Source organism: Talaromyces proteolyticus, assembly GCF_021365285.1.
Source record: "Talaromyces proteolyticus strain PMI_201 chromosome Unknown BGW36scaffold_6, whole genome shotgun sequence".
Lineage (NCBI taxonomy): Eukaryota > Fungi > Ascomycota > Eurotiomycetes > Eurotiales > Trichocomaceae > Talaromyces > Talaromyces proteolyticus.
The window spans coordinates 59,521-82,922 of record NW_025764282.1 but is presented as its reverse complement, the minus strand read 5'-3'; the positions used below and the strand labels follow the sequence as shown (position 1 = coordinate 82,922).

General features: G+C 48.6%; 10 protein-coding genes across 10 annotated transcripts; 5 read left to right on the top strand and 5 right to left on the bottom strand.

Moving 5' to 3' along the window:
- The first annotated feature begins 35 nt into the window (after positions 1–35).
- BGW36DRAFT_377828 (cytochrome oxidase c subunit VIb-domain-containing protein) lies at positions 36–773 on the top strand. Its single transcript, XM_046216032.1, has 2 exons — positions 36–417; positions 476–773. Exons 1-2 carry the CDS (start codon positions 196–198, stop codon positions 581–583), a joined length of 330 nt encoding a protein of 109 aa, XP_046071739.1. The 5' UTR covers positions 36–195; the 3' UTR covers positions 584–773.
- Positions 774–954: 181 nt separating this feature from the next.
- On the bottom strand, positions 955–3,883 carry BGW36DRAFT_295323 (uncharacterized protein; the record flags this gene model as incomplete). Its single annotated transcript, XM_046211170.1, has 6 exons — positions 955–1,535; positions 1,584–1,801; positions 1,853–2,342; positions 2,390–2,569; positions 2,626–3,429; positions 3,592–3,883. The coding sequence occupies 6 exons, from the start codon at positions 3,881–3,883 to the stop codon at positions 955–957; spliced, it is 2,565 nt and encodes an 854-aa protein (XP_046071738.1).
- A 578-nt stretch (positions 3,884–4,461) lies between these two features.
- On the top strand, positions 4,462–7,188 carry BGW36DRAFT_377821 (putative ribosome biogenesis protein Erb1). Its single transcript, XM_046216031.1, has one exon. The coding sequence runs from the start codon at positions 4,666–4,668 to the stop codon at positions 7,021–7,023; it is 2,358 nt and encodes a 785-aa protein (XP_046071737.1). The 5' UTR covers positions 4,462–4,665; the 3' UTR covers positions 7,024–7,188.
- A 128-nt stretch (positions 7,189–7,316) lies between these two features.
- On the bottom strand, positions 7,317–9,654 carry BGW36DRAFT_296545 (putative AAA family ATPase/60S ribosome export protein Rix7; the record flags this gene model as incomplete). Its single annotated transcript, XM_046211282.1, has 3 exons — positions 7,317–9,239; positions 9,292–9,540; positions 9,601–9,654. The coding sequence occupies 3 exons, from the start codon at positions 9,652–9,654 to the stop codon at positions 7,317–7,319; spliced, it is 2,226 nt and encodes a 741-aa protein (XP_046071736.1).
- Positions 9,655–9,817: 163 nt separating this feature from the next.
- BGW36DRAFT_377819 (Snf7-domain-containing protein) lies at positions 9,818–10,980 on the top strand. Its single transcript, XM_046216030.1, has 3 exons — positions 9,818–10,087; positions 10,167–10,530; positions 10,591–10,980. The coding sequence occupies exons 1-3, from the start codon at positions 10,044–10,046 to the stop codon at positions 10,804–10,806; spliced, it is 624 nt and encodes a 207-aa protein (XP_046071735.1). The 5' UTR covers positions 9,818–10,043; the 3' UTR covers positions 10,807–10,980.
- A 138-nt stretch (positions 10,981–11,118) lies between these two features.
- Positions 11,119–12,058, bottom strand: BGW36DRAFT_427010 (PITH domain-containing protein; the record flags this gene model as incomplete). The annotated part of the gene is made up of 3 exons (XM_046220353.1): positions 11,119–11,533; positions 11,750–11,861; positions 11,917–12,058. The coding sequence occupies 3 exons, from the start codon at positions 12,056–12,058 to the stop codon at positions 11,119–11,121; spliced, it is 669 nt and encodes a 222-aa protein (XP_046071734.1).
- BGW36DRAFT_159914 (uncharacterized protein) lies at positions 12,015–14,054 on the bottom strand. Its single transcript, XM_046209574.1, has one exon. It carries the CDS (start codon positions 13,890–13,892, stop codon positions 12,384–12,386), a length of 1,509 nt encoding a protein of 502 aa, XP_046071733.1. The 5' UTR covers positions 13,893–14,054; the 3' UTR covers positions 12,015–12,383.
- A 2,484-nt stretch (positions 14,055–16,538) lies between these two features.
- BGW36DRAFT_159837 (uncharacterized protein) lies at positions 16,539–18,404 on the top strand. The gene is made up of 5 exons (XM_046209573.1): positions 16,539–16,790; positions 16,850–17,162; positions 17,218–17,442; positions 17,495–17,779; positions 17,829–18,404. The coding sequence occupies exons 1-5, from the start codon at positions 16,773–16,775 to the stop codon at positions 18,212–18,214; spliced, it is 1,227 nt and encodes a 408-aa protein (XP_046071732.1). The 5' UTR covers positions 16,539–16,772; the 3' UTR covers positions 18,215–18,404.
- BGW36DRAFT_159799 (mitotic-spindle organizing gamma-tubulin ring associated-domain-containing protein) lies at positions 18,355–18,821 on the bottom strand. Its single transcript, XM_046209572.1, has 3 exons — positions 18,698–18,821; positions 18,563–18,640; positions 18,355–18,509 (listed from the first exon to the last, which is right to left on the bottom strand). The coding sequence occupies exons 1-3, from the start codon at positions 18,773–18,775 to the stop codon at positions 18,450–18,452; spliced, it is 216 nt and encodes a 71-aa protein (XP_046071731.1). The 5' UTR covers positions 18,776–18,821; the 3' UTR covers positions 18,355–18,449.
- A 1,473-nt stretch (positions 18,822–20,294) lies between these two features.
- Positions 20,295–23,243, top strand: BGW36DRAFT_295190 (putative transmembrane glycoprotein; the record flags this gene model as incomplete). Its single annotated transcript, XM_046211155.1, has 1 exon — positions 20,295–23,243. The coding sequence occupies one exon, from the start codon at positions 20,295–20,297 to the stop codon at positions 23,241–23,243; it is 2,949 nt and encodes a 982-aa protein (XP_046071730.1).
- Positions 23,244–23,402: the final 159 nt, after the last annotated feature.

Sequence of the window (23,402 nt, the reverse complement as noted above, 5' to 3'; positions counted from 1 at the left end):
TGGATGGTCGATTTGTTATTTGTGAATGTGTAAGAGGAAAATAAAGAAGCTGGTCTGTCCTCCGACTGCCACGAGGCCAGCCGAGCTCCGGCGCCAAGCATTTCTGCCGCCCGGCTTCTTCGACATCATCACTGGCACCAGTAAGACAGACCTCCATCCCCAACACAACACAACACCTCAGACTCGAAGATCATCATGGGCTGGTTCTCAAGTAGCCCAGACACAACCAAAGCCTCCGATGGCGGCCGCATTGCGCCGAACAGATCATCACGCGAACACTGCTACAACGGGCGGGATTTGTTCTTCGACTGCCTGGACCGAAACGACATCCTCGATGCGGTCAAAAACGATGCCGATGCGCGCAAAAAGTGCGGGAAGGAGATTGCGGAGTTCGAGTCGGCTTGTTCGAAAGCATGGGTTTGTGACTAATTTTATTGTGGGCGAGAAGGTTGTTTACTGATTGATTGGCTGTTAGGTGAAATATTTCAAGGAGAAGAGAGTTATGGAGTATAACAGGGATCAAACAATCGCGCGGATAAAGGAAGAGGATGCGGCGACGGTGGCGAAGAATAAGGCTCGATAATGGGCTGCAGGGTGATTACTGGGGTTATAGGTAATGGGAAATGCTGTACGATAGCAGTTTGAATGTTTGTATGATATCGTGGTTAAGAGGGCATTGAGCATACGTGTATATTCATCACCACTCGAGAAAGGACGGGCAAAATTACAATATGTCCAAACACCGTGAAAAGAAAATGAAATGAAATAAAAAAAATAGAAAACAACAGGATAAATCATTCACGCTCCCACTATTCGCCAGTCACCATCCGAATGCAAATTATGAACGATAAAACCCAAAAGTCTAGCAAATGAATCGCAAAAGGTAACATCAAAAAGAAACGCTATAATTGAGAGAAGAGGGCATAGAGGAAATTTTTCTACATGAACGCACGTCTACTGCTTCCATTTGGATAACTGATTGACAATGCTTTGGACCTGAGAGCCAACTGCAGCTTGGTTTTGGGAGGGATTTCCACTACTCAGCCCCTTCGCCAAAAGCGCAAGTAGATTTGGATCTGCACGGTTGGCAGGTTGAGGAGGTATCGGTAAGCCAAATGATGGAGGTGGCTGAGGCTGACGCGTACCGGGATTTGTCATTGTAGGTAGCGGATTTTGTTGGTGAGTTGCACTGTTGAGAAGGCTGGCGAGATCAACCGGGTTGACAGCGTTGGGTGCAATGGGGATTGATTGCGGGGTTGAATGAGACGCCGACTGCGCTTGTTGGAGTGCACCTAAGAGTGATTGGAGTGATGGTCCGTCAAGCGTCGAAATGAGATTTGCGAACTGATTGGGATTTGCAACATTTGGGTTCACTGGCTGCGCCTGTGGAAGTGCCTGGGGAAATTGATTCATCATTGCCGGCACAGTGAATGGAATATTTGGTTGATAGAGGTTTGTAGCACCGCCAGCTCGTCGGAGAGATTGGGCGTGCACAGTCATTTCTACAGCAAGATGCAAATCCAAGTCTGGGTATTCTATATAATGTTGTTAGAGCTGAAGTAGATCCGGGTGCATAGACTTACCATTCAGGCGAGGCTTGCTACTCCCAGCGGTGCGATCAAAGGTTAGCAAGGTTACTTTGCTCGAGTACTGTTGGTTTCTCGAAATTTTCACGACTGCGGGTACTCCTTCGTTCATTTGTCTTTGTACTGCCGTATCCATATACGCGGGAGGTTCAATAGATACGTCGACTCGAAGTCCTCGGGTTTTAAACGAACCTTCCACATGATAGACGAATTTCCTGGATATTTGTTATTAAAGTAGAAGCCATAATAAATTTCCTGATACTAACTTGTCAACGTCATCAAAAGCTAAGATCTGCAGATCTGGTAACTCTCTTGGTGGACGGCGCGAAAAAGAAAGGTCATGTTCCGCATCGTATGGTCTGCCGCGAGGGCTAGGACTCCGAAAGCGACGGTCCCTCCCGTAAGGAGATCGTGATCTGCGTCTGTCACGTCGGTCAAATCTTTCTGGGGTTCGATCTCTTGAACGGAAACCCCCTTCCCGGGTGCGAAATCCGCGCGGTGATGGAGATCTCGGAGGCCGGTAATCGTCACGACGTCGGGAGTTATGCTCATCTCTGAAGTCACTGAATGGTACTCTTTTAGAGTCATAACCACGATCATGACGGTCTCCAGCCTGGTTTCGGGCTCCACGACTATTCGTGTTTGGGCCTCGGGAGTACTCCGGTGACCTAGACCGTCTAGAAACAGAGGCTCGAGTTGAGTCGGATTGACTTGGTCCGGCCCGGGTATTCTTTTGGGGCTTTGAAATTTCAAGGTCTATCTCTTGTTAGTCTTGGAAGAAGCCAAATGTGAGAAAGTCTTACGAATATTCCTCCCCCTCACAAGGCCACCTTGTTCTGCTTGCAGGGCTTGGTAGCATGAGCTCGAGTCAAGGAACTGGATAAAACCGTAGGCCTGCTTGATAGATATCTGGGCAAGTTTTCCATATTTATGGAACACATGGAATAAGTCACGTTTCGTGACCCGCTCTGTTGGGAGATTTCCTGAAGTACTAAATTAATCCAAAGAAACCAATTGTTACATGGCCTGAAGCACATACCAACAAAAAGCCTGGACCCAGGAGGAAAACGATCCCACAAGCCTTCGGTAACATACACCCGTTCATCTCGAAGAAATTCGTCATATATCTTTTGAACCTCAGGACCCCATGGCGCCTCGTCATCTGCACCACTGCCAGCGCGTCCACCATATCTTTCAGCCCTTGAGCCTTTATGGCTAGCTTGGCTAACAGCTTCAGAAGCAACTGCTTGGTTCTGTTGAGACTGATGTTGGAATGTCGCTACAGGAGGGGGTGGTAGTCCACTTGCCCCTGAAGTCGTGCCTGGAGGTACACCGGGAGCTACTGCGGAAGAATTAAGATGACCACCTTGCTGGTGTGGTGCATAAGCACCTGCTTGATTGGGATTCTGGGCAAGGATTTGGTGGTAATCATGAATATCATTAGCTGAAGTATAATCGAATTGGAGCGCGGACGCATCTTGAGGCGGAGGTCGTGGTGGAAGATCTGCCGACGTTGACAACGCATTGATTGGCTTTTGTTGTTGGATGATGGGATTATTTGAAGGCGAGGAGGCGGCAGCAGCCATAGAATCAGGGAGAGCAGTAGAAGCAGACGTAGATATATTATCCAACAGGCTTTGAAAGTCAACCCCTGCCTCAGCCGCTACGTTGTTACCTGCAGCATTTATACCTCCACCAGATTGGACTAGCTGTGTCAATGCCTTATTGGGGCTGTTGGGGTTCTCATTGGCCAATGGTTGACTTTGGGGGTAATGAACAGCGCCTGGCTCAGTACGAGCAGTGGGATTCAGGGTTTGCTGCTGATATTCTATGGCAGAGGGGGCTTGGGTGGATTCTGAAGCAATGAGTTAGAGCAAATACCTTTGGAGAATTCTAGAGATTGGGAGAAAGTAACATGGGCAGGACTGTCTAGATTGTGCAGAAGAAGGCTTCCAGCAACAGCTAGGTAGCAGGAAACGCTGCTTCGGTTGATATTCTGGGAGACTGGAGTAGTTGGGGTGGTAACTACCTGGCTTTTGAGTTGTTCCTTCACTTCGGCTATGGTACTCATTGGCATCTTCATATATTCCGCCATCTTGGGTAAACTGATAGGGCAGTCCATCTTTGGGGTTGGCTGCGGATTTCTCATACGTCGAGGTATCGTTGAAGATGGGGTCCATCTGATTTTCCAGGACGGGGATATTCGACGGCTCCGGAATATGGAGCGGACGGGGACTCTCCGGCGTCAGAGTCTTCCCACGAAAATGTAGCGCCTCATCTGGAGGACTGGGTGTCATAGGGCCGGTAGTTTCTGATGCGCTTCATCTACAAAACCACAACGCAGCGATAGATCACGGAATTCGAGATTCCGCGATGCTCGCCTGGGGGGGGTTGGGGACTATGTTCGACGACAAGAGGCAGTCAGTGATCGCGTGCGTGCTGGCGTGCTGTGCAGACTAGAAGGACTAGAAGGACTAGTTAAACGTCGAACAGCTGGATGACTAATTCTCTTTGGGAGAGACGAGTAGCAGGAGGGCGCATCACCGTGTTGAACGAGTACGGGGTTGAGGGAGACAATGAAGTGCAGAGAGGGGATGTGAAGAGAGAGAGGGAGGGAGGGAGATAATGGGATGGCTCGAAACGTCGGGATGCAGGAAAGCTTACTACGCACGCTGCAAGAGGGAAGTTGACCTAGCTTGGCTATTGGCTGGGGCTAGACCGAGATCGACGGGGGGATGCAGTGATGCATGCGCGAGCCGCGAACTGGCAGGATAGGCCACGAGGGAGAAGAGAGCAAGGATGCTGCAGGACAGAGACACGAAGCGACGAGGATGGGCAGTGGTAAAGGCAGTGCACTGTGTTAGTGGTGTGGTGGTGTTGGCAGGAGCGGCGAGGCGATATCATGGCTGGCGCGGGGCCGCATTATCAGTAAGGCCGTGCAGTGTTAATCTTGATAGGGGAGTCACGTGGGCGGTGAGTGCGGAAGAAGCAAGAGCAAAAAATGAAATAATTTTGGCTCTTGCCCCGGCTCCGTATATGAATATATTTATTCTTTTACCACTACCAGTCCCCCCTTCCAATGGATTCTCGGAAGCTTTCCAAGAAGCGGAAGGCTGTCACCAGAGATGTCGAGGAAGATCCCGAGGTCTTTTCTGGCGACGACCTGAGCCAGCTCGACCTCTCGGACGACGCCCATGACCTGTCTGAAGGAAGCGACTCCGAGGTCGAAATCGTCAATGACTTCAGCGATGAGGATGACGACGGAGTTTCAGACATTGACAGTGACGAAATCCCTTCGGACTCGGATGATGGCGGTCTGCGTGTGTCATTGCGAAAGGAAAATGGACGTCCAGTCAACGGCAAGATCGAAGCAAACCAACTCGACCCTGAGGATGACGAACAGCCCAATTACCGGGTTGTGAAGGATGCGAATGGAAATGAACGATATGTGTATGATGAGATCAACCCGGATGACAACTCGGACTACTCCGACGCCGAGGAGAACCAAAACACGATTGGGAACATCCCCCTTTCCTTTTACGATCAATACCCACACATCGGATATGATATCAACGGCAAGAAAATCATGCGTCCTGCAAAGGGTGAAGCACTAGATGCACTTCTTGATAGCATTGAAATCCCCAAGGGCTGGACAGGTCTCACTGATCCGTCAACGGGAAAGCCATTGGAGCTTAGCCAAGATGAACTCGAATTGCTGCGAAAGGTCCAGATGAACGAAATCCCAGAAGAGGGCTACAATCCCTACGAGCCAACTGTGGAATGGTTCACCAGCAAAGAGGAGATTATGCCTCTTAGTGCTGCCCCAGAACCCAAACGACGCTTCCTTCCTTCAAAACATGAAGCCAAGAGGGTGATGAAGATTGTGCGCGCCATTCGGGAGGGTCGCATTCTTCCCTACAAGGCTCCGGTTGAGGAAGATGAGGTCGAAGAAGGTGTTATTCGGTACGATATCTGGGCTGATGAAGCTCCAAGACCCGATCATATCATGAACGTCCCAGCACCCAAACTTCCTCCGCCTGGGTATGAGGAAAGCTATCACCCGCCTCCTGAGTACATACCCGACAAGAAAGAAAGAAAGTCTTGGGAGGAAACCGAAGAGGAAGACCGAGAGACAGACTTTCTTCCCACGGATTATGCAGCTCTCAGGAAGGTTCCTGGGTATGAAAACTTTGTCAAAGAGAAGTTCGAGCGATGCTTGGATCTATACCTCGCTCCTAGAGTCAGGAGAAACAAGCTCAACATTGACCCTGAAAGCCTGCTTCCTAAGTTGCCAAGCCCTGAAGAACTCAAACCATTTCCGACTGCTTGCGCAACTCTGTTCAAGGGCCATACTGGCCGCGTGCGTTCAGTGTCAATTGACCCTACCGGACAATGGTTGGCTAGTGGAGGCGATGATGGGACGGTACGCGTTTGGGAGCTTCTTACTGGTCGCCAAATATGGACTGCCAGTGTGAGCAGTGAGGAACCCATTAATGTGGTGCGTTGGCGTCCCGGCCACGATGCTACGGTGTTATGCATCGCATGTGGCGACGATATACATCTTGCTGTCCCTACAATCCTCAGCCCAGAGCTAGAGAAGAGTAGCTTGGACTTGCTTGATGCTGGCTGGGGATATGCAACCAGTAAAAAATCATCCAACAGCAGCGATTCAACTGCTAAAAGCGCGCCTCCCACCTGGATTCGTCCATCATCTGCTCTGGCTGAAGTGGGAGTCTGTGTTACTATCCCACTACGATACATCGCCAAATCAGTCTCATGGCATCGTCGCGGTGACTACTTTGTCACCATCTGTCCTGGATCCTCGACACCAGCTCACCAGGCCATCGCCATCCACACGATCTCAAAGCATCTAACCCAAAACCCATTTAGACGTCGATTGAAAGGCGGCGGTCCTCCCCAAACCGCACACTTCCACCCCTCGAAGCCCATTCTTTTCGTTGCGAACCAACGTACAATCCGTGGCTACGACCTTTCGCGCCAACTCCTCGTCAAAATCCTGCAACCAGGTGCGCGATGGATCTCTTCATTTGACATCCACCCAACCTCCTCGACAACATCTGGAGGGGACAATGTTATAGTCGGGTCCTACGATCGTCGCTTACTCTGGCACGACGTTGACCTTTCATCCCGGCCCTATAAGACCCTGCGATACCACCGCAAAGCCATCCGAGCAGTCAAATTCCATCCTAGCGGCCGCTACCCGCTATTCGCAGACGCAAGCGATGACGGGTCTCTTCAAATCTTCCACGGAAGCGTTACTGGAGACATGCTCAGCAACGCTAGCATCGTGCCTCTCAAGGTCCTCCGTGGACATAAAATCACGGGCGAGCTGGGTGTTCTAGACGTGGATTGGCACCCTGCTCAGCCCTGGTGTGTTTCTGCTGGCGCAGACGGTACTTGTCGGTTGTGGTGCTAATTCTAATTTCATGTGCTTATTTTATTTTATGTTATTTTTTTCTGATCAAGGCATAGCGGCGTTGGTAAAAGTTTTGTATATACCTCGTTTTGTAGATTTCATTCAATATTTACTTCACGAAGTAGGACGAAGAATAGAATTATGATATCTAAATGAGTTTCAAAATACAGGGGGAATGAGTCAAGAACCTGTATTGCTTTGTAGTATATCCATTGAGGTAGCTCACAGCATTGAAGCCTTAGAAGGGCTCACTACACATGTAGCTCTATATACATATCGATTGATACAGGTTATCACAGCAAAGTACTACTCCAGTCCCTCCTCAGCTTCTCATACTTCCTCAAATCCGTCACACTAGGACGAATATGCTCCTTGGCCACCACAAAGTCCTCAAACTTAATCATGTCCCTCCTCTTAATCGCTGCATATCCAGCTCTACGCAGCAGACTACCCAGATCTGCACCACTATACCCCTCACAGGTCTCAGCCAGCCCCCGCAACTGCTCCGAAAATTCAATGGGCAGGTTCCGCACCAGCGTCTGCAGGATCTCAGCGCGCTCGCTGGGGCCAGGCAAATTGACGAAGAGGAGTGTTTCCAGCCTGCCTGGTCGAAGCATGGCAGGGTCGATGATGTCGGGACGATTTGTGGCTGCGATGATGTATATGCCTGAGCGATTACTACCGAGACCGTCCAGTTCAGTCAGCAGTGTATTCACGACCCGTGCTGAGCTTTCGGAGAGCGCGTCGTCGCGGCGCGGCACCAGCGCGTCGAGTTCGTCGAAGAAGATCACGCACGGAATTGATGAGCGCGCGCGTACAAACACCTGTCGCACGGCACGCTCGGATTCGCCGACATATTTGTTGAGCAATTCGGGCCCCTTTACGCTGATGAAGTTTGCGCGGGACTCGTTGGCAACGGCCTTTGCGAGCAGTGTCTTGCCGCAGCCAGGCGGGCCCCAGAGTAGGACGCCTGTGGGTGCTGTAATGCCGACTTTGGCATAGATGTCGGGATCCCTGATTGGTTCGACGATGGCGGTGACGAGTTCGTCGCGGACGCCTCCTAGAGCGCCGATATCAGCCCATGTCGTGTCGGGGATGGTCGCGAAGCCTTCGCGTTTCGAGGACGGTTGGATTTTGGGGAGGGCCGTGAAGAAGTCTGCGTTAGAGACGAGGACAGGGTTGGTTTCTTCGCCTATTGGTGTCTCTTTGGCGTGCTTGATGAGTTGGCGGATTTCTTTCACTTTAGTGCTGACGTTTTCTTCCGTCTCACCTTCGATTTCCATTTCTTCGCCAGTGTGAGACCTGAGGATCTCGAGATAGCGCTTTATAGCGGCAGATCCGGCGGTGGATACTAAGTCGCTCAGGTCGGCACCGACAAAGCCTGCGGTGCGTTTGGCGAGGGTTTTGAAATCGAGGTCATCGGCAAGTTGCGTTTTGCGAGTCAGCGTGCGAAGGATTTGTTCTCGGACAGGCTCTGAAGGGACTGTCAAGTTGATTTCCTTATCGAAGCGGCCTCCACGGCGGAGCGCAGGGTCCAGACTGTCCGGCCTGTTGGTTGCAGCGAGGACGATAACAGGCTTACCATCGGTCTTCTCAAGGGCAAGGTCATCCATGCACGTCAGCAATTGAGCGACTATCCGCTTCTCCATTTCTCGCTGTGCGCTCTCCCGCTTTGGTGTAATCGCGTCGATCTCGTCGATGAAGACAAGGCACGGAGCGACCTTCTTTGCTTCGTCAAAGTGCTCGCGGAGCGCTTTCTCTGACTCGCCAGACATACCAGACACGACAGATGGTGCAGAGATGGAGATAAAGGGGACACCCAAGTCGGCAGCAAAGGCGTTGGCGAGCATAGTCTTTCCGCAACCGGGCGGTCCGTGCAAGAGTACACCGCGGGGAGGCTGCACTTTGGAGGTTGTGAAGATTTGAGGCCGTGTCATTGGTAAGATTATTAGGTCGCCTAGCTCCTGTAATACATCGTCCATGCCACCCAGATCCGAAAGACTGACATGTGTTGGGGGTGACTTGTCGATTGGATGGTCTGCTTTTCGGCGCTTCGAAGCAGATTCGTTTGCATGATGGCGTCGTTTATTCACAGATGTAGTCGATTCAGCCGCGCCATCAGTAGCCGACTGGTCATTTCCTTTTCGAGAAGGGGCTGGAGATTTTGTTGATGTCGACCAAGCGTTAACAATACTCCTGTTCAAATTATTGGACTCCTACCTGCAGTTAGCATAAAACATACCACAATAATATTCTACTACAACATACCAATGGAGCCACTTTTTCATCCTCCAACCCTTCAAAATCTCCATTCACAGAATCCGACTCATCGCCATGAACATCGCTCTGAACAACTTCGAGTACACGTTCAATGCTATCTTCGAGAAGTTTCTTCGGTTTTCGGTTCAAACTCGAATTCGACCGTTTGATCGAATCATATATGGTATAGGTCGACAGCCTCATTCGTCCATTTTCCGCCTGCTGCTCGTCTGCGATTTTCCGCACAATTTGGTAGATCTGCGGTGAACATCCAATTAGCCCCGATTCCAATTCCAGCTAGTATATTGGATTGTGTACCTCTTTGTCAAGGCCCTGGCTCAATGTTGGCCTTCCCCTATTCTTGATGGGCATTTTGATCCCCGATTCTCTCTTCTCACCCACTTTGTAGACTATTATTGCTAGAGTGAAAGTCCAGGATATTTTTTAGGTTATCGGAGGGGGCCGGATAAATAGAGGGGCCGATCGCCGCTAATTGGTCGATGTAGATCGGGGAAATGTCGATGGAAACGATACACTTACAGCTAGCAAGGTACATCGACAAGAACGAATACGAAAGACTCGATATCGAAACCACTCTACATTATGTCTTTGCTCATTCAGTTTCCCTAAGTCGCGATTTCCTCTCTATAACTGCGACTCTTGGCGACCGTCGTCATAGCCGCTGAACTCTACGTCGGATATCGCAAGACGTCATTCCCTTCCCATATCTATTTCTCGCATAACAGAAGGATGGTCTTGCCATGGGAAACGCCAATAGTTCCCACAAAATCTCCGCTCAGGACAGGTTAGCATTAACTAACTACTCGAGAATCTTCGCATTTTGGTACTCCGGTGAGAGTCCTGCTCGCTAACAGCCAGAATAGAGCAATTCTAGACCTCAAGATCCAGCGTGACAAGCTCCACCAATACCAAAAGCGTATCTTCGTCTTGACAGATCGCGAAACCGCGATTGCGAAGGAATGTCTAGCTCGCAATGATCGGAAGCGCGCTCTTCTTGCCCTCCGCCGCAAGAAATACCAAGAATCGCTGCTGGCGAAAACAGACGGCCAGTTAGCGCAGCTCGAGCAGCTTGTGTCGCAAGTCGAGTTTGCGCTTGTCCAAAAAGATATTGTGTTTGGGCTACAGCAGGGGACACAGGTTTTGCAGGCTATTAATAAAGAGATGGGCGGGATCGCAGCGGTGGAGAAGTTGATGGGGGAGACGGAGGAGGCGAGGGCTTATCAGGAGGTTTGTACTACCTATGACTGTTTTTGGTATGGCGCACATGTTGATGTTTATTTTGTATAGGAAATAAGTCAGATGTTGGCTGGTCAGATGTCTAATGAGGATGAGGATGAGGTTGAAGATGAACTGGAGGCTCTACAAAGAGAGGTTGAGGGTCCTGTCGACCTGCCAAGTGCGCCTGAAAGTCTTCCTATTGTCACAGAGGAGGAGAAGAGAGAAAGGGCCAGGGCCAGGGCCAAGGCCAGAGCAGAAGAACAGACTGCTATGTTGGCTGCATAGGATGCAGCTTCTTGACGATTTTGTTATTATGTTTTATTCGGTATATCTTCTGCTTGTCAATTGCTGTGATACAACATCTTTGGAGTCGGAAGGCCCATCTAGTCTACATATCATTTGTTAGAGTTTACCCAGAAACGGCATCTCAAGTTTGGACTTGTGAATAGAATCATATTAAGATTAATCATGAATGTTAAAGGATCGGGTGTCGTTACTTCTTAACCATCTCGTGCAGTTCCTGATACACATGATAAGCCATTTTATGGTCGTTTAATCATAATTATCGTGGTTACTATCATCTAGCCCGCCTAGCACTTATTGCCCAGGCATAACTCTTCCACCAATTCCGGACACGCCCTGAATAGCAACGTGGTCGCTTGGGTTCGCTGCTGCTTCATACATGACGCTCACAGGCTCACGATTCAGGGCCAGAAATTGTCCTTTGAAGCCAATGTACCCGACCTTGGTCGTATCTTCATCATTCCAGTTGTCTTCGAAAAATAAGGTGATCGATGTAGTTGTATTCCATAACGCTCGGTTAAGTGGCACTTCAAAGATATCGGTGCCTGGGATAGGTTCAGGGATTTCAACAATTTGAGTAGGTTTTAGGTCTGATGCCGTTGAAAAGTCCAAGTCGTCTCGGTTCTTGAAGAGTTTGACCGTCTTGGGAGCCGAGGGAGTTGGGGCCGTGTAGATCAGAAGCGCATGTAATTTGACCTGTCCTGTGAAACTACAATGTAATTAGAATAGAAATGGCTAAAACTAAATTCAGCCATAACATTATAGTCTTGAGAGACATTCTGGGCTTGTGTTTGAAGTCGAAATTTCGTGGTCTCAGGTTAGATACAAAGCGGGGTAGTGGTTACGTTGCAGCGTGGTGCAGTGCGGATCCATGACATGAAAAGGAAGACCCGGCAATATATAGATATAAAAGAACTTCACATACGGGATGTACATGAGAAGCTGTTCATCAGCATCGCTTTCGAGTTCCGGGTGGTCATTCAACCTCTCAGCCCATGTTTTCTGAAGGATGGCAGCGCCAGACCGAGAGACGGATTCTGTACGAATAATATGAATCAGTCACTGTGATAGTCGAAGAAGATATACGCATACCATTCAAAGTGGTAACGTTGTCGAACTGTATCTGGGAGTAAAGTAGAGACTGCAGAGCCGGGGTGGTGTCATTGGAGTGGTCATGATCTTCATCATGGCAATGGCCGCCAGGGCCGTGATCGTGGTGATGATGGCCTGACATTATCCTGCCAGATTGTGGCTAAGTATCAAGCAAGTACCATGTTTGAAGAGAAGAAAGTGCACGAGATGTCAACACAAGGAGGGACAATTCTTGGAGCTACTCCACGCTTATCTCAGCAAGCTGCATCTGGAGAGCTTTTGACGTTCTAACCCCTCTGAGACTAGTTTTGTCTTGGCTTTGTAGGGTTCACTCTATAGGCAACCTATCCAATGGCATTTACGCATTCATCCCTACTAATCCTATATTATCCTCTCAAGCAGCCCCGGAATCCTAGGGCTTCTCTGTTTCGTAATTCTAGCATCTACCTTTTATTCACGGTATAAAATCAGTTGGAATTCTCCAACTGATAATGACGAAAAATCGAAATAATCACGGTAGGGATCCAGATGACTAAGCGGAATATCTGGAAGCGAGGACCAGGAAGAATATGACGGTATTTGGATTTATCTCTGGGCGCTTTTTTCTTGTCATTGGAGAATATCTGGTGCGGCGCCGTAGTTGCTCGATTTTGGGGGTTTGGGGACATATTTGGCTCTAATGATGGCCCAGAGTTGGATTGGGGCTCGGTGTGCTCTGATCTAGGCACACTCAAGAGGAGCCGATACCCCGTTATGTAAATTATTAGAATCATCACAATCTCAATGGCATATGAGACCATTTCCCTTGTCAGCGACACATCCTGGGGGTACATAACTCGAGCGAAAAGCCAACCCATAAAGCTGGGCATGAGTAGTTTGCCAAAAACTTCAAGCACCTTGTAGGTGATTGGTGCAGTTTCGGCAAGGTCTTGGAAAGCTCGCTTTATCGGCTCTTTTTTGCGCAAAAGGATAATTAGAACCAGAGGGGAAATAAAACCAGAGGCGAATAAAGTTAACGCAAGAGATACTTGGTATAACATGGTCAACAGACCTCCAAGTATATTGTTCCCTAGCACCTTATCGGAAACCCGGAGTGTCACTGGGTGTAAGTTAAGGTGAAGTAGCCAGGCAGTTGATGCTTGCTCGATATACCAAGAAAAAAAGATAATCCGTATCAAGACACGTGAAGATATATAGACGAAACAGCGCCAGTGCCCACATGTCCACCGGGAATAACGGACGTGTAGTGAAAAGATTCTTTCTAACTTCGCCTCATACTCTGGAGGAATAGAATGCGCGGCAAAATTAATATCCAGATCCTCCGTCGACCAGAGCTGCTGTATGCGATCGCAGAGATTATCTTTTGAGGCAGATGATGGTGCCATTGGCCCATCCCCTTTGCTTTCCCTAATTCCATTTTTTTCGCCTTCGTTAGCGACATGGTCATGACTGAGATGATCAGGTGTAACGAGGGGTTTCGCCATCAGCATAGTACGGTGAGGCCAGCCTTTGCGGACGGTAAACCCATCAGAAGGGCCCCTGAAGAAACTTAATAATTCGGCCAGTACAGATTCAGCGACTAGGCACGTTGTGAAGACGTGGAGCCATTGATAACTCGTTGACACTAGCAGCATCGCGTACAGCGGCAGTGTTCCCCCGATGAGGAAAGCACGCCGCGCAAAAGACGGCCAGAACCCGCGACTAATGTCAGATAATTCCGACTCTATGTCAAGGTACGAGAGGAACTTTAAGCCTGTATGTATTCCGGCGATGTTCAAGAGTCGCAAGTGGATCAAATAAACGATAAAGCCCACAACAACCGTCCCGGATCGGATCGGAGAGAAAGACAGTATATTGCACTTAGCATCTTCAATGAATGTTTGACGTCCGCTGGGTTTGATTATGGTACTGATTGTGACAGTGAGCAAAGAGAAGCCAGCAAGTAACCATGGTGTGTCGTGTATGTAGAAGGTCATAATTTGCGAGGTGGAAGTGTTAGATTCTCTGCCTAACGGTTCAAATATAACGGGAGGGAAAGAAAAGAGTGGTAAGAAATGAATAAGATGCAGGTACGGATACGAGAATTCTTCGTATCCTTGTACCTGAAGGAATAGTCACTAACCCCCTCTAAGACTAGCAAATATCAAAACAAGCAGCTACGATCCTTGGAGCTACTCCACACGCGAGTGAGCTCCGCCGCGCACGTGCTCCTTTCTGGGCAGCTCCGACTGGAGTCATAAAAGCATAAAAATACATCTTATTTACGCAACCCTCTTTTCACCCAGACTCAAAGATTACAGCCTAGGTCACGCGGTAGTATTCAGGAGCATACTCCAGCAGCCAACTCTTTTCGATCTTTGTAATATCGCGAATATATGCCTTGTTCCCCGTCTCCAGAATCTCGTGAAAAATAACCCAATCAGCTTTGCGGTTCTAGAACAGGTAAGTATTAGCACAGTGGCGGACAATGCAGAAGGCTCAACTTACAAACATTAATGAACTTGGGTGGGCGTGCAGCGTAAGACCCCCACTCACGGTTTTGAAAGACCCGTCAGGCTGCATTTTAGCCACATGGGCGAAATACCCAGTCGTGAGGCATCGGCGGATTTGTTCTGGTTTTTGTGCATCGGCTTGAGAAGATGTGGATAGGCTTTCATCCACCTGCAGCCCAAATCGCTCTAGATACCGTTTTAGTTGACTGCGAATGCTCACGGCTCGGGTCAAGGACTTGTAGTTCAACAGGTTTTGATAAGCCCATCGAGAGTCTTTTTTTCCCTTCGTAACGAATGCTTGATATACATTTAGATACGTCATGTGGTCGCCCTCCTCAACTGCAAATTTCCTTCGTGCGCTCTCTGCTTCTGTTTTATCGCCGTCATGCTGAACCCAGATAGCTCCCTGTAAGCTCACCATAGCTGCAATGGAAAGAATTTCACTCAGACAGCGGAATGATGAAGCACTGAGCAATACTTTGGCCATCATTGGCTCCACCCCAAGTTCTGCCATACGAAAACCAAGAGGCTTGGTGAGTTTTGCATAATCATCAACAGCCCCGAGAGAGAACAACAGTTCTAGCGCACGAACTACCAGTTCAGCTGGAGGAGACGAAAGAAAGTCGAAGCGAGCCACATTGTCGATACCCAGAGCTTTCAACTGCATGACAACAGGTGCCAAATTAGACCGCTGGATTTCTGGTATGGTCACCTCAGGCAACATCTCATAGGCCTGTTGAGTGTATAATCGAAAACATTTCCCGGGTTTGGTTCTTCCAGCGCGTCCTGCTCGTTGGGTTGCCGAGGCTCTAGATATTGGAGTAGCTGTCAAGGTTTCAACGCCAGTGTTTGGGTTATAGGCTCGGATTTTCGCAAACCCGCAGTCAACAACATATACAATGCCGTCAATTGTCACCGATGCCTCGGCGATATTGGTCGAGACAATCACCTTTCTCGAATTCTCAGGAGTAGGTTCGAAAACATACATCTGCTGCTCAGTTGTCAAACCGGCGTAGAGCGGTAATGGAAGAATTGATTTAGCTTTCGGATGAAGCATTGCAGCTCGTTCGGAAATCAGCTGAATGGCCTGTTCAATCTCTTCGCGCCCGGTTAGGAAGATCAAGATATCACCGTCATCTTCTTGTGAATGAATGTCAAAAACTGTCTTAACCGATCTTTCGACGTAGTCTTCCGCAGGAGTGTCTAGATAAAGAATATCAACAGGATACATCCTGCCTTCTAGGCTGATAATCCGACCAACATCCCCACCAAGTTCCTTACCCTCCTCGGCACTTAAAGCTTCATCGCCAGCAAAAAATCGTAGAAATTCCTCCGCTTGAAGAGTAGCACTACTTATGATGAGACGAAGTTCTGGGCGTTTCTTGCGGATCTTCTTTAATATCCCCAATAGAATGTCAGTGCTCAGAGACCGTTCATGAGCCTCATCCACCATAATCACAGAATAACGAGATAGTAGTGGGTCAACAAGAGCTTCTCGAAGAAGAAGGCCATCTGTCAGAAACTTGATTCTTGTAGCCGCAGACGTGACATCTTCAAATCGAATCGAGTAGCCTACATCTTCGCCCAACTGGCACCGCATCTCATCTGCCACTCTCCTTGCAACAGTAGTCGCTGCTACACGTCGTGGCTATTGTTTCAATCTCAATCAGTATGACTCCCGAATAAGATTTAACTCCTAAAATTTTAAAACGAACCTGCGTGACACCAATGATTTTCCCGTCGGCAGTCCATCCTGCCTGGTCAAGATACTGGGGTAATTGTGTGGTTTTCCCACTTCCAGTCTGGCCAACTACAATTGTAACAGGAAATGTCTCAACGACATACAACAAGCTGTCTTTATGCCGGGCGATTGGCAGTAAAGCTGCGGGTTTGTACAGGGAAGGTATAAAAGTCGTGGATAAAGTGAAGTCATCGGCCATTGGAGAGAGCGTCAGGCGATATGACTTCCTTGATCCTTCGATATCAGTAGTCCAAAGCCACCGATTGATCGTCTCGAGATCTAGTAACCCGCATTTGCCATTGACAGTCCGCTTAATATGCGCAATTTCGCAGCCAGGTAAGGGTTTTGTCTAAAAATAGTTGCATTCTCTCGCAGATGGAGTTACATAAGCATAGGCTCGGTGGCGGTGCGGATCGTCACATGTGTGGCTTGGCGATCAACTGTTGACCGATGCAATAATACTTGCTAGCACAGCCCGTGATAGGCCGCAGCCAAACTGGTTTGTCGTCAACATCTTCCTGACGCATCCGTTCTTTTCTTCTTCTACAACACTGCTTCCAAGCGTTTGGCTACAGGGAGAACGGTCGCGGTACCAGTTTCTTTCACTCAACTCAATTCACAAAATGGCTGACAGTAATTCCGTACGTTTTGTGTATATCGTTCCCTCCTCCACACATTTGCTAATTCCAGTTCCCCGCAGAACAACACTCCTACAAAGTCCTCGGCTGGAGGGAACAACCAAAACCCAGAATCGCCTACCACTGCACGTCCGCTGGATTTTGATGATGAGCCGCAGGAAACCGGCGTTGTCTCTACCCCATCCAAAGCAACGCCTTCCAAGCCGGCCGCTGAGGGTGATGCTCCCCCGCCTAAACCGCCACGCCCTATCAGCCCGCGACAACAGGCAGAAGACACGTTGAAAGAAGCCTTCCCATCAATAGACGCGACCGTGGTCAAAGCTGTTTTAATAGCGAGTGGCTACAATGTCGAACGAGCTTTCCATGCGCTGCTAGGTATGTATTGTGCCACCAGCTGATTATGATCGGTTCAGACTCACCTCGAGATCAGGTATGACGGATCCCAATGCCCAGGAAGAGCTTCCCCCGCCCCCGCCAGTGAAGCCACCAAGGCCCACGCATACCGCGACTTCTACGACGCAGCAACAACTACAAGATGATGAGCGCTACGCACGCCAACTTGCTGAGCATTATGGCTCAGCCCGCCCCCGTGACCCAGCTTGGGACGCTCCATCAGGCAACTATCCGGAAGAGCGAGAACATAGCTTCTTTGATGGTTTGTATTTTCTCTTAAAGAAGAAACTACTTGTTATGCTAATCAACAACAGATGACTTGCCGGTGATTCGAGACAATATCCGAAAGGGTTTCCTGGAGACCCAATCAAAGGTCAATTCTTGGGTGCAGAATTTTAAAAAGAAGCTTGACGGCGAGGAAGAAGACGATCATCCCACCTCCGAAGGTTATCTGCAATCATACGGGGAAACCCAGACTTACGGCCGCTCAAGACGAAGTGGCGACTCAGGCCGGCGCAGCGGAGATCGTGAACGATACGATGCCGACCCGCAGGTTCTGGGAGATGATTTCTCGGCATTGGAATTAAGGGATGCTGAAGGTTCGAAGTCTGTTATATCTTGTATTTTACGTTCACTAACTTGATCCAGCTCCTCCTCCACGCCCTGCCCGTCCTTTGGCAAACCCCAATCTTTTCAAATCTTCCTCTCAAGAAAGAAGGAAAGTCTCATTCCAGGATGGACCACCCGAGGAAATCGATAATATCTATGATTCTCAAGAGCCAACTAAGCGCACAGCTTCGACAGGAGGCAAGTCAAGTAAATGGCAGCCTCTTTCTACCGTTGACCCCTCCCCGGTCGGAGAAAACGATCCTTTCAGTCTTGGCGATAGCGAGGATGAAAAGGATACCAAACCAAAAGATACCCAGACAGACGAGTCAGATCGCGTCAAGAAAGCCACGGCGGATGCGATGGCAGAAGACCTCGGGACGAATTCAAAGGATGAGGACAAGAAAGAGAAAGCTGAGGAGAAATGATCTAGCCTGTCACTTTCTCAGATACATATTCCGATGCAAATTGTAATTTGAGATATCCCCATTTGACGGATTTTTTTGGAAATTTAACGTATAATGAATCTGGCACGCGTGTTTCGAGTATATCCAGAAGGGGCGGTTTCGCTCAGCATTGACATGTAAAAAGCTTGCTTGCATATTAAGAATTTATAATTTCGAAACCGTACGGGTTGCTGTTAATCTCATTTGATGTCGAGCTTCAAGCGTCCGGGGCAGTAGTAGCGGCGGAGGCCTCTCTTCGCAACTCCTTGATAACAGTCTAAGAACACCGTTATTAGCATGTCATGTAGGACAGCCACAAGTAATACATACAGAAAGTGCCTCTGGATTGACACCATTCTCGATGAGGGACACGCATAAAGATAGTTCAGTGCGGTCGAGGTGGGTGTTCTGGACAACGCAATTTAGTCTTGGAGTGATACTTCATCGATGGATGGGTGAATGTACCAATAGTGTTGAGATCTCGTATAAGATATCAATGACTTCACGCGCAGCTTGGCGTTTCTCGTCCTGCTGCGATGGCATTTTGAAGTGTTTGATGTTTCGAATAGGAGCGCGTCGCGGAGGCAAGTTACAAGTCACAAGTACAACAGAGGAAGTTGCTCCGTGAACTTAAGATGAGCCTAGGCTCAAAATAGTTAAATTTTACTTTCCTAGAAACAAGATCTAATTTATATACAATTTACTAATAATCTAAATTATTTAATCTTTATAAAATAAATAATGATTATTAAATATAAATATTATGGACTTTGCACGAACATCATTGAGATGATTAGCACTAGTACGTCGTCCGTTTAAGTTGATATATAATTTATCACTGAGCCGTCTGCGTAGTAAGAAGGACCAGTATCATTGGAGTTCCATCTAGTCGAAAAACTAAGCCTAGGAGAGAATTTTAAAACCGATAGGAATGGAAGTTTTTAGCTGCCATGGGTGTCTGTAAACGAGCCAGTCGCCTGACCACTGCCTGAGGAAGCTTGTGGTCGAACCGCTTTGTATTATTCCCCTCCACTTTGGGTTTATGTATACCATCCGATCTTCCAATATGCAACTTAACTTGTCTTTGACGCCGTCTGCTTGGCAAGAAAGGCCAGTTATAACTACGATCGCGTAACCTAAACATAGAGGAATGCTTTGTCATTACGAATATATTCATTCCCTACGCCAGTCTGAAGCTGCGAGATTCTTAGGAAGATTGGACGTGTCGAGAAGCATTTCCCTCCAATGAGTTACCCAACTACGATATTAGCTCTAGAGGAAGGGCTCGACATTTAGGTTATTTATAAAGGGATTCAGCAGTATGCTATGGTCGTTTAAGTCTATTGCCATGTCGCGATGCGACACACCGTGAGGTTGCGCTGTTACGAAGTTTATATGTAGTAGAAGCTCAACGGTGTAAACGGTACGAATACAACTCTTTCACTATCTCCTAAATTAATGGTCGCCAAAAGAAGGACATCAAATCATTCAATGGGTTGAATGGGCGCATTTACCAGCCAGAGGGTTGCACTGGCTGCGGCTTTGAAAAGGAAGAAATCCCTAAGTGCTACGCGGAGGGGCGTCCCGGAATTTGGATGGTCCTTGATTTGAATAAATACTCAGAATAGACGAATATTTTTAATGAGAATGGTGGGCTTCCTATTTTACCCTTGATCGTGTCCCCTTGGCCCCTGTGGCAGGAGGGGTACGTGCCTGTGCCTGCCCTACCGTGGCGTCGTGAAGAATGTCCCTTCCCACGCCTTCCGCAGGCCTATCTGCTCGCCTGTCTACTTAGCTACGAACCACACCAGCCATGGCCATGCATTTTTGACGTCAAACATACTTTAACATGGCTTCCTTCAAAGGGCTACGCGCCTCGCGTAGGGCGTTATCTACTCCTGTACCCCTTCACCATGGCCCTCGCGAGTATCTTCCTGTAGTTTCCTATCCTCCAGACCGCACTCTTCTCGACAAGGTGTCTCAGAGCAGAGACTTGCGCGGTTTCGTTGGCTCGACATTCACACGGCAGTCACTGTCTACACCTAGCTGACCGTCAAACAGAATGGGTCTAGAGAAGATGGCGAAGATTCTGTATCTGGCCCTTCTCGTGGTCCTCATGAGTATTGCCGATGCAATACCAACAGCTAATTATCCAGTCAATGCACAACTGCCCCCGGTTGCTCGTGTGAACCGCCCATTCAGCTTTACCTTCTCAAGCAGCACATTCGTCGGCGGCGGTGCTGGCTTGACTTATTCATTATTAAATGCGCCGGGATGGTTACACGTCGATACGGGCAATCTCACATTGTACGGAACGCCAGGGCCTGGGGATGCTGAAGCAGCACAGTTTCTTCTGGTGGCTACTGATCAATCGGGCCCGGGGTCGATGAGTGTGACTCTCGTGGTCTCGAGTGAACCAGGTCCGCGGCCTGAACAGCCTCTCCTGGCACAATTACAAAAGATCGGTCCAACGTCAAGCCCGGCAACTATTTTCATGTATCCGGGACGCCCTTTCACCATAGCATTCGATCCCGAGACGACATTTGCCAACACTCAGCTTAATACTGTTTATTATGCAACATCCTCGCCGTATAATTCGCCACTCCCATCGTGGATGACTTTTGATTCTTCAAGACTTCAATTTTCTGGCAATTCCCCATCAAATCCTTCGTCAATCCCGCAGTCATTCAATTTCAATATGATAGCTTCAGATGCTCCTGGGTTTAGCGCAGCTACAGTGTCATTCCAAATTGTCGTCAGTCAGCATATATTATCTTTTAATTCGACTACCAGGACGCTTAATTTCACCCGTGGGCAGCCTTTCAGCACGCCTCATTTTATCGACGATTTGTCACTGGATGGTCACGGCGTTGTTAACCAAAATATATCGCACATCGAAATCGAAGGGGCATCTTGGCTTACCCTTGACAACGAAACCATATCACTAAGTGGGACAGCCCCTGGAAATGCCGGAAACGAAACTATTGTAGTGACGGTGACAGACTCGTACCAAGATAAGGCGAGGCTGGACGTTCAATTGATGGTGTCACAATTATTCGCGAAGGGAGTTGAAAGTTGCAATGCCACCATTGGCGAGAAATTTTCTTACACATTCGACAAGTCCTTGCTCAGTGATGATACTGTTCATCTGCAGGTTGATTTAGCTGAAGTCTCTTCCTGGGCAAACTATGATGCTGCAAGCATGTCTTTATCTGGGCATGTCCCGGATGATATGAAGCCACAAACATTTTCTATCAAGTTAACTGCGACACAAGGATCAACTGTAGAGACAAGGAATTTGAACCTGACCATCTTCAAACCAGGAAAAGCAGGGGTTGTCAACGATCAAAGTTCCTCCGGTGGAAATCAAGATGCGAACAAGCGAAAGGTTAAAATAATAGCTATTGCTGTGGCTATTCCAGTTGGCGTTATCCTTATAGTAGCTATACTTCTTGTCTTGTTTTGTCGCCACCGACGTTCCAAGGCGAAGGGCAAGAACCAAAATGATGAGAATCTACGGGCTGCGGATGCTATCATTGATTCTTCCAAGTCAGAAAAGAATTATCACCAAACCAGTACGTCGGAGCTACCGCGAAGCTCTTCGGATTCATCCAATCATTCAGCGCCTATGCAGCTCGAGCTTGACCTTCACCTGAGCAATGCATCCTTCAGAGAAGAAGAGGACGAATCCTATCGGTCTCCAACTCGTGCTATACAGCCTCAAAAGACGGGTCTAGAATGGAATCTGGCTGACGAAGCTGTGGCCAGCGCTAGCCAGCAGCCAAATATATCTCCGAAGAGGAATGCAAGTGTGTCTCAAAGCTCCCCGCTGTCGCATCGAAGCACGAAGAGATATTCGAAAAGAGAGCCGCTTAAACCTATTCAAAATCGATCCTTCAAAAGAGACTCCGCCATGTCCACAAAGTCTAAACGGTATTCTAGGCGCTCCAGTGGACTGACAACAGTAGCATCTGGACTTCCAGTTCGACTCAGTGGAGCAGGCCATGGTGCTGGAGGCTTTGGCCTTTCACGACCGGAAATGGTGAGGGCATCTTGGCAGACCACACAAATGTCATTGCAAAGTGATGACACCAGCATTGAGAATCTGTCTACTATGTTTCCTCGGCCTCCCCTGGTTCGGAAACGAAATAGCAGCAATCTAAGTCGAAGCTATGACTACACGAAGCGAGCTAGTTTCAAAGGCAGTGGCACAACGCCACCTACGCCTCCAGAACCGGACTCGATTGAAGCCTTTATCCAGAGTCGTGCGCGGAGTCGTAACTCAGGTAATCCACTATTCTCATCTCGGATGGATAGTCGAGCGTCTTCGGGATATCGTGCGTTGGAGAAATCTCGCCGAAGTTCCAGCATTGCCGGAACAAGCATCTCCACGTCAAGCTATATCGATGATCGAAGACAGTCTCAAATACGGCCTGTCTCTACAGCAATGTCAGCATCTATCTATGGTGATGACTATCGAAATTCTATAGCTCGGCCGATGTCGCAGATATCCGAAGGTGATGCTTGGAACAGCTTTGGTGTGGCTAGGACGAGAACCAATCCAGGTTCAGTTCAGCGCTACACTGATGCCATTGCCCACCTGCCACGATGCTTCAGCCAGGCAAGTATGGGTAGTACGCGGAAGTTCGAATCAGGAGATTCCATGACCGGATCCGACGACTATTATGACCTGATCGACGAGCGTGACGGCCCCGAGGGACGTCGGCAGTGGTACCGCGTCAATTCCCACGCACAGTCCCTGTCGAACGTGGAGGAAGCCATCCCCGAGCCAGTGACTGACAGTGAAGATTTGGCACCTGTCCCGGAAACAAACGCCAGTCGAGTACGTCGCATGAGCCTGCTTCGGACAGGGGGTCAGGACAGTAGCCCAATTGGCAATCGACACTGGCGCTTAATGGACACGCAACAACGGCGGCCGAGCATTGAAGCAAGCGACGGCCTGGATCCTACTACGAATAGTAGTTTCCGGGGAGATCTAGCATTTGTCTAGCTTTGAATAATATACATATATATTTTATATACCTCGGAGGTTCAGATACAGGCGTTGCGTGGCTTTAGTTTATTTGTTATTTTTTTTTTCTTTTCATCCGAGCGGCCTGGAATTTCTGTATATTTAATGTAATGACCGTGACGTGTAAAGTCCAGCACT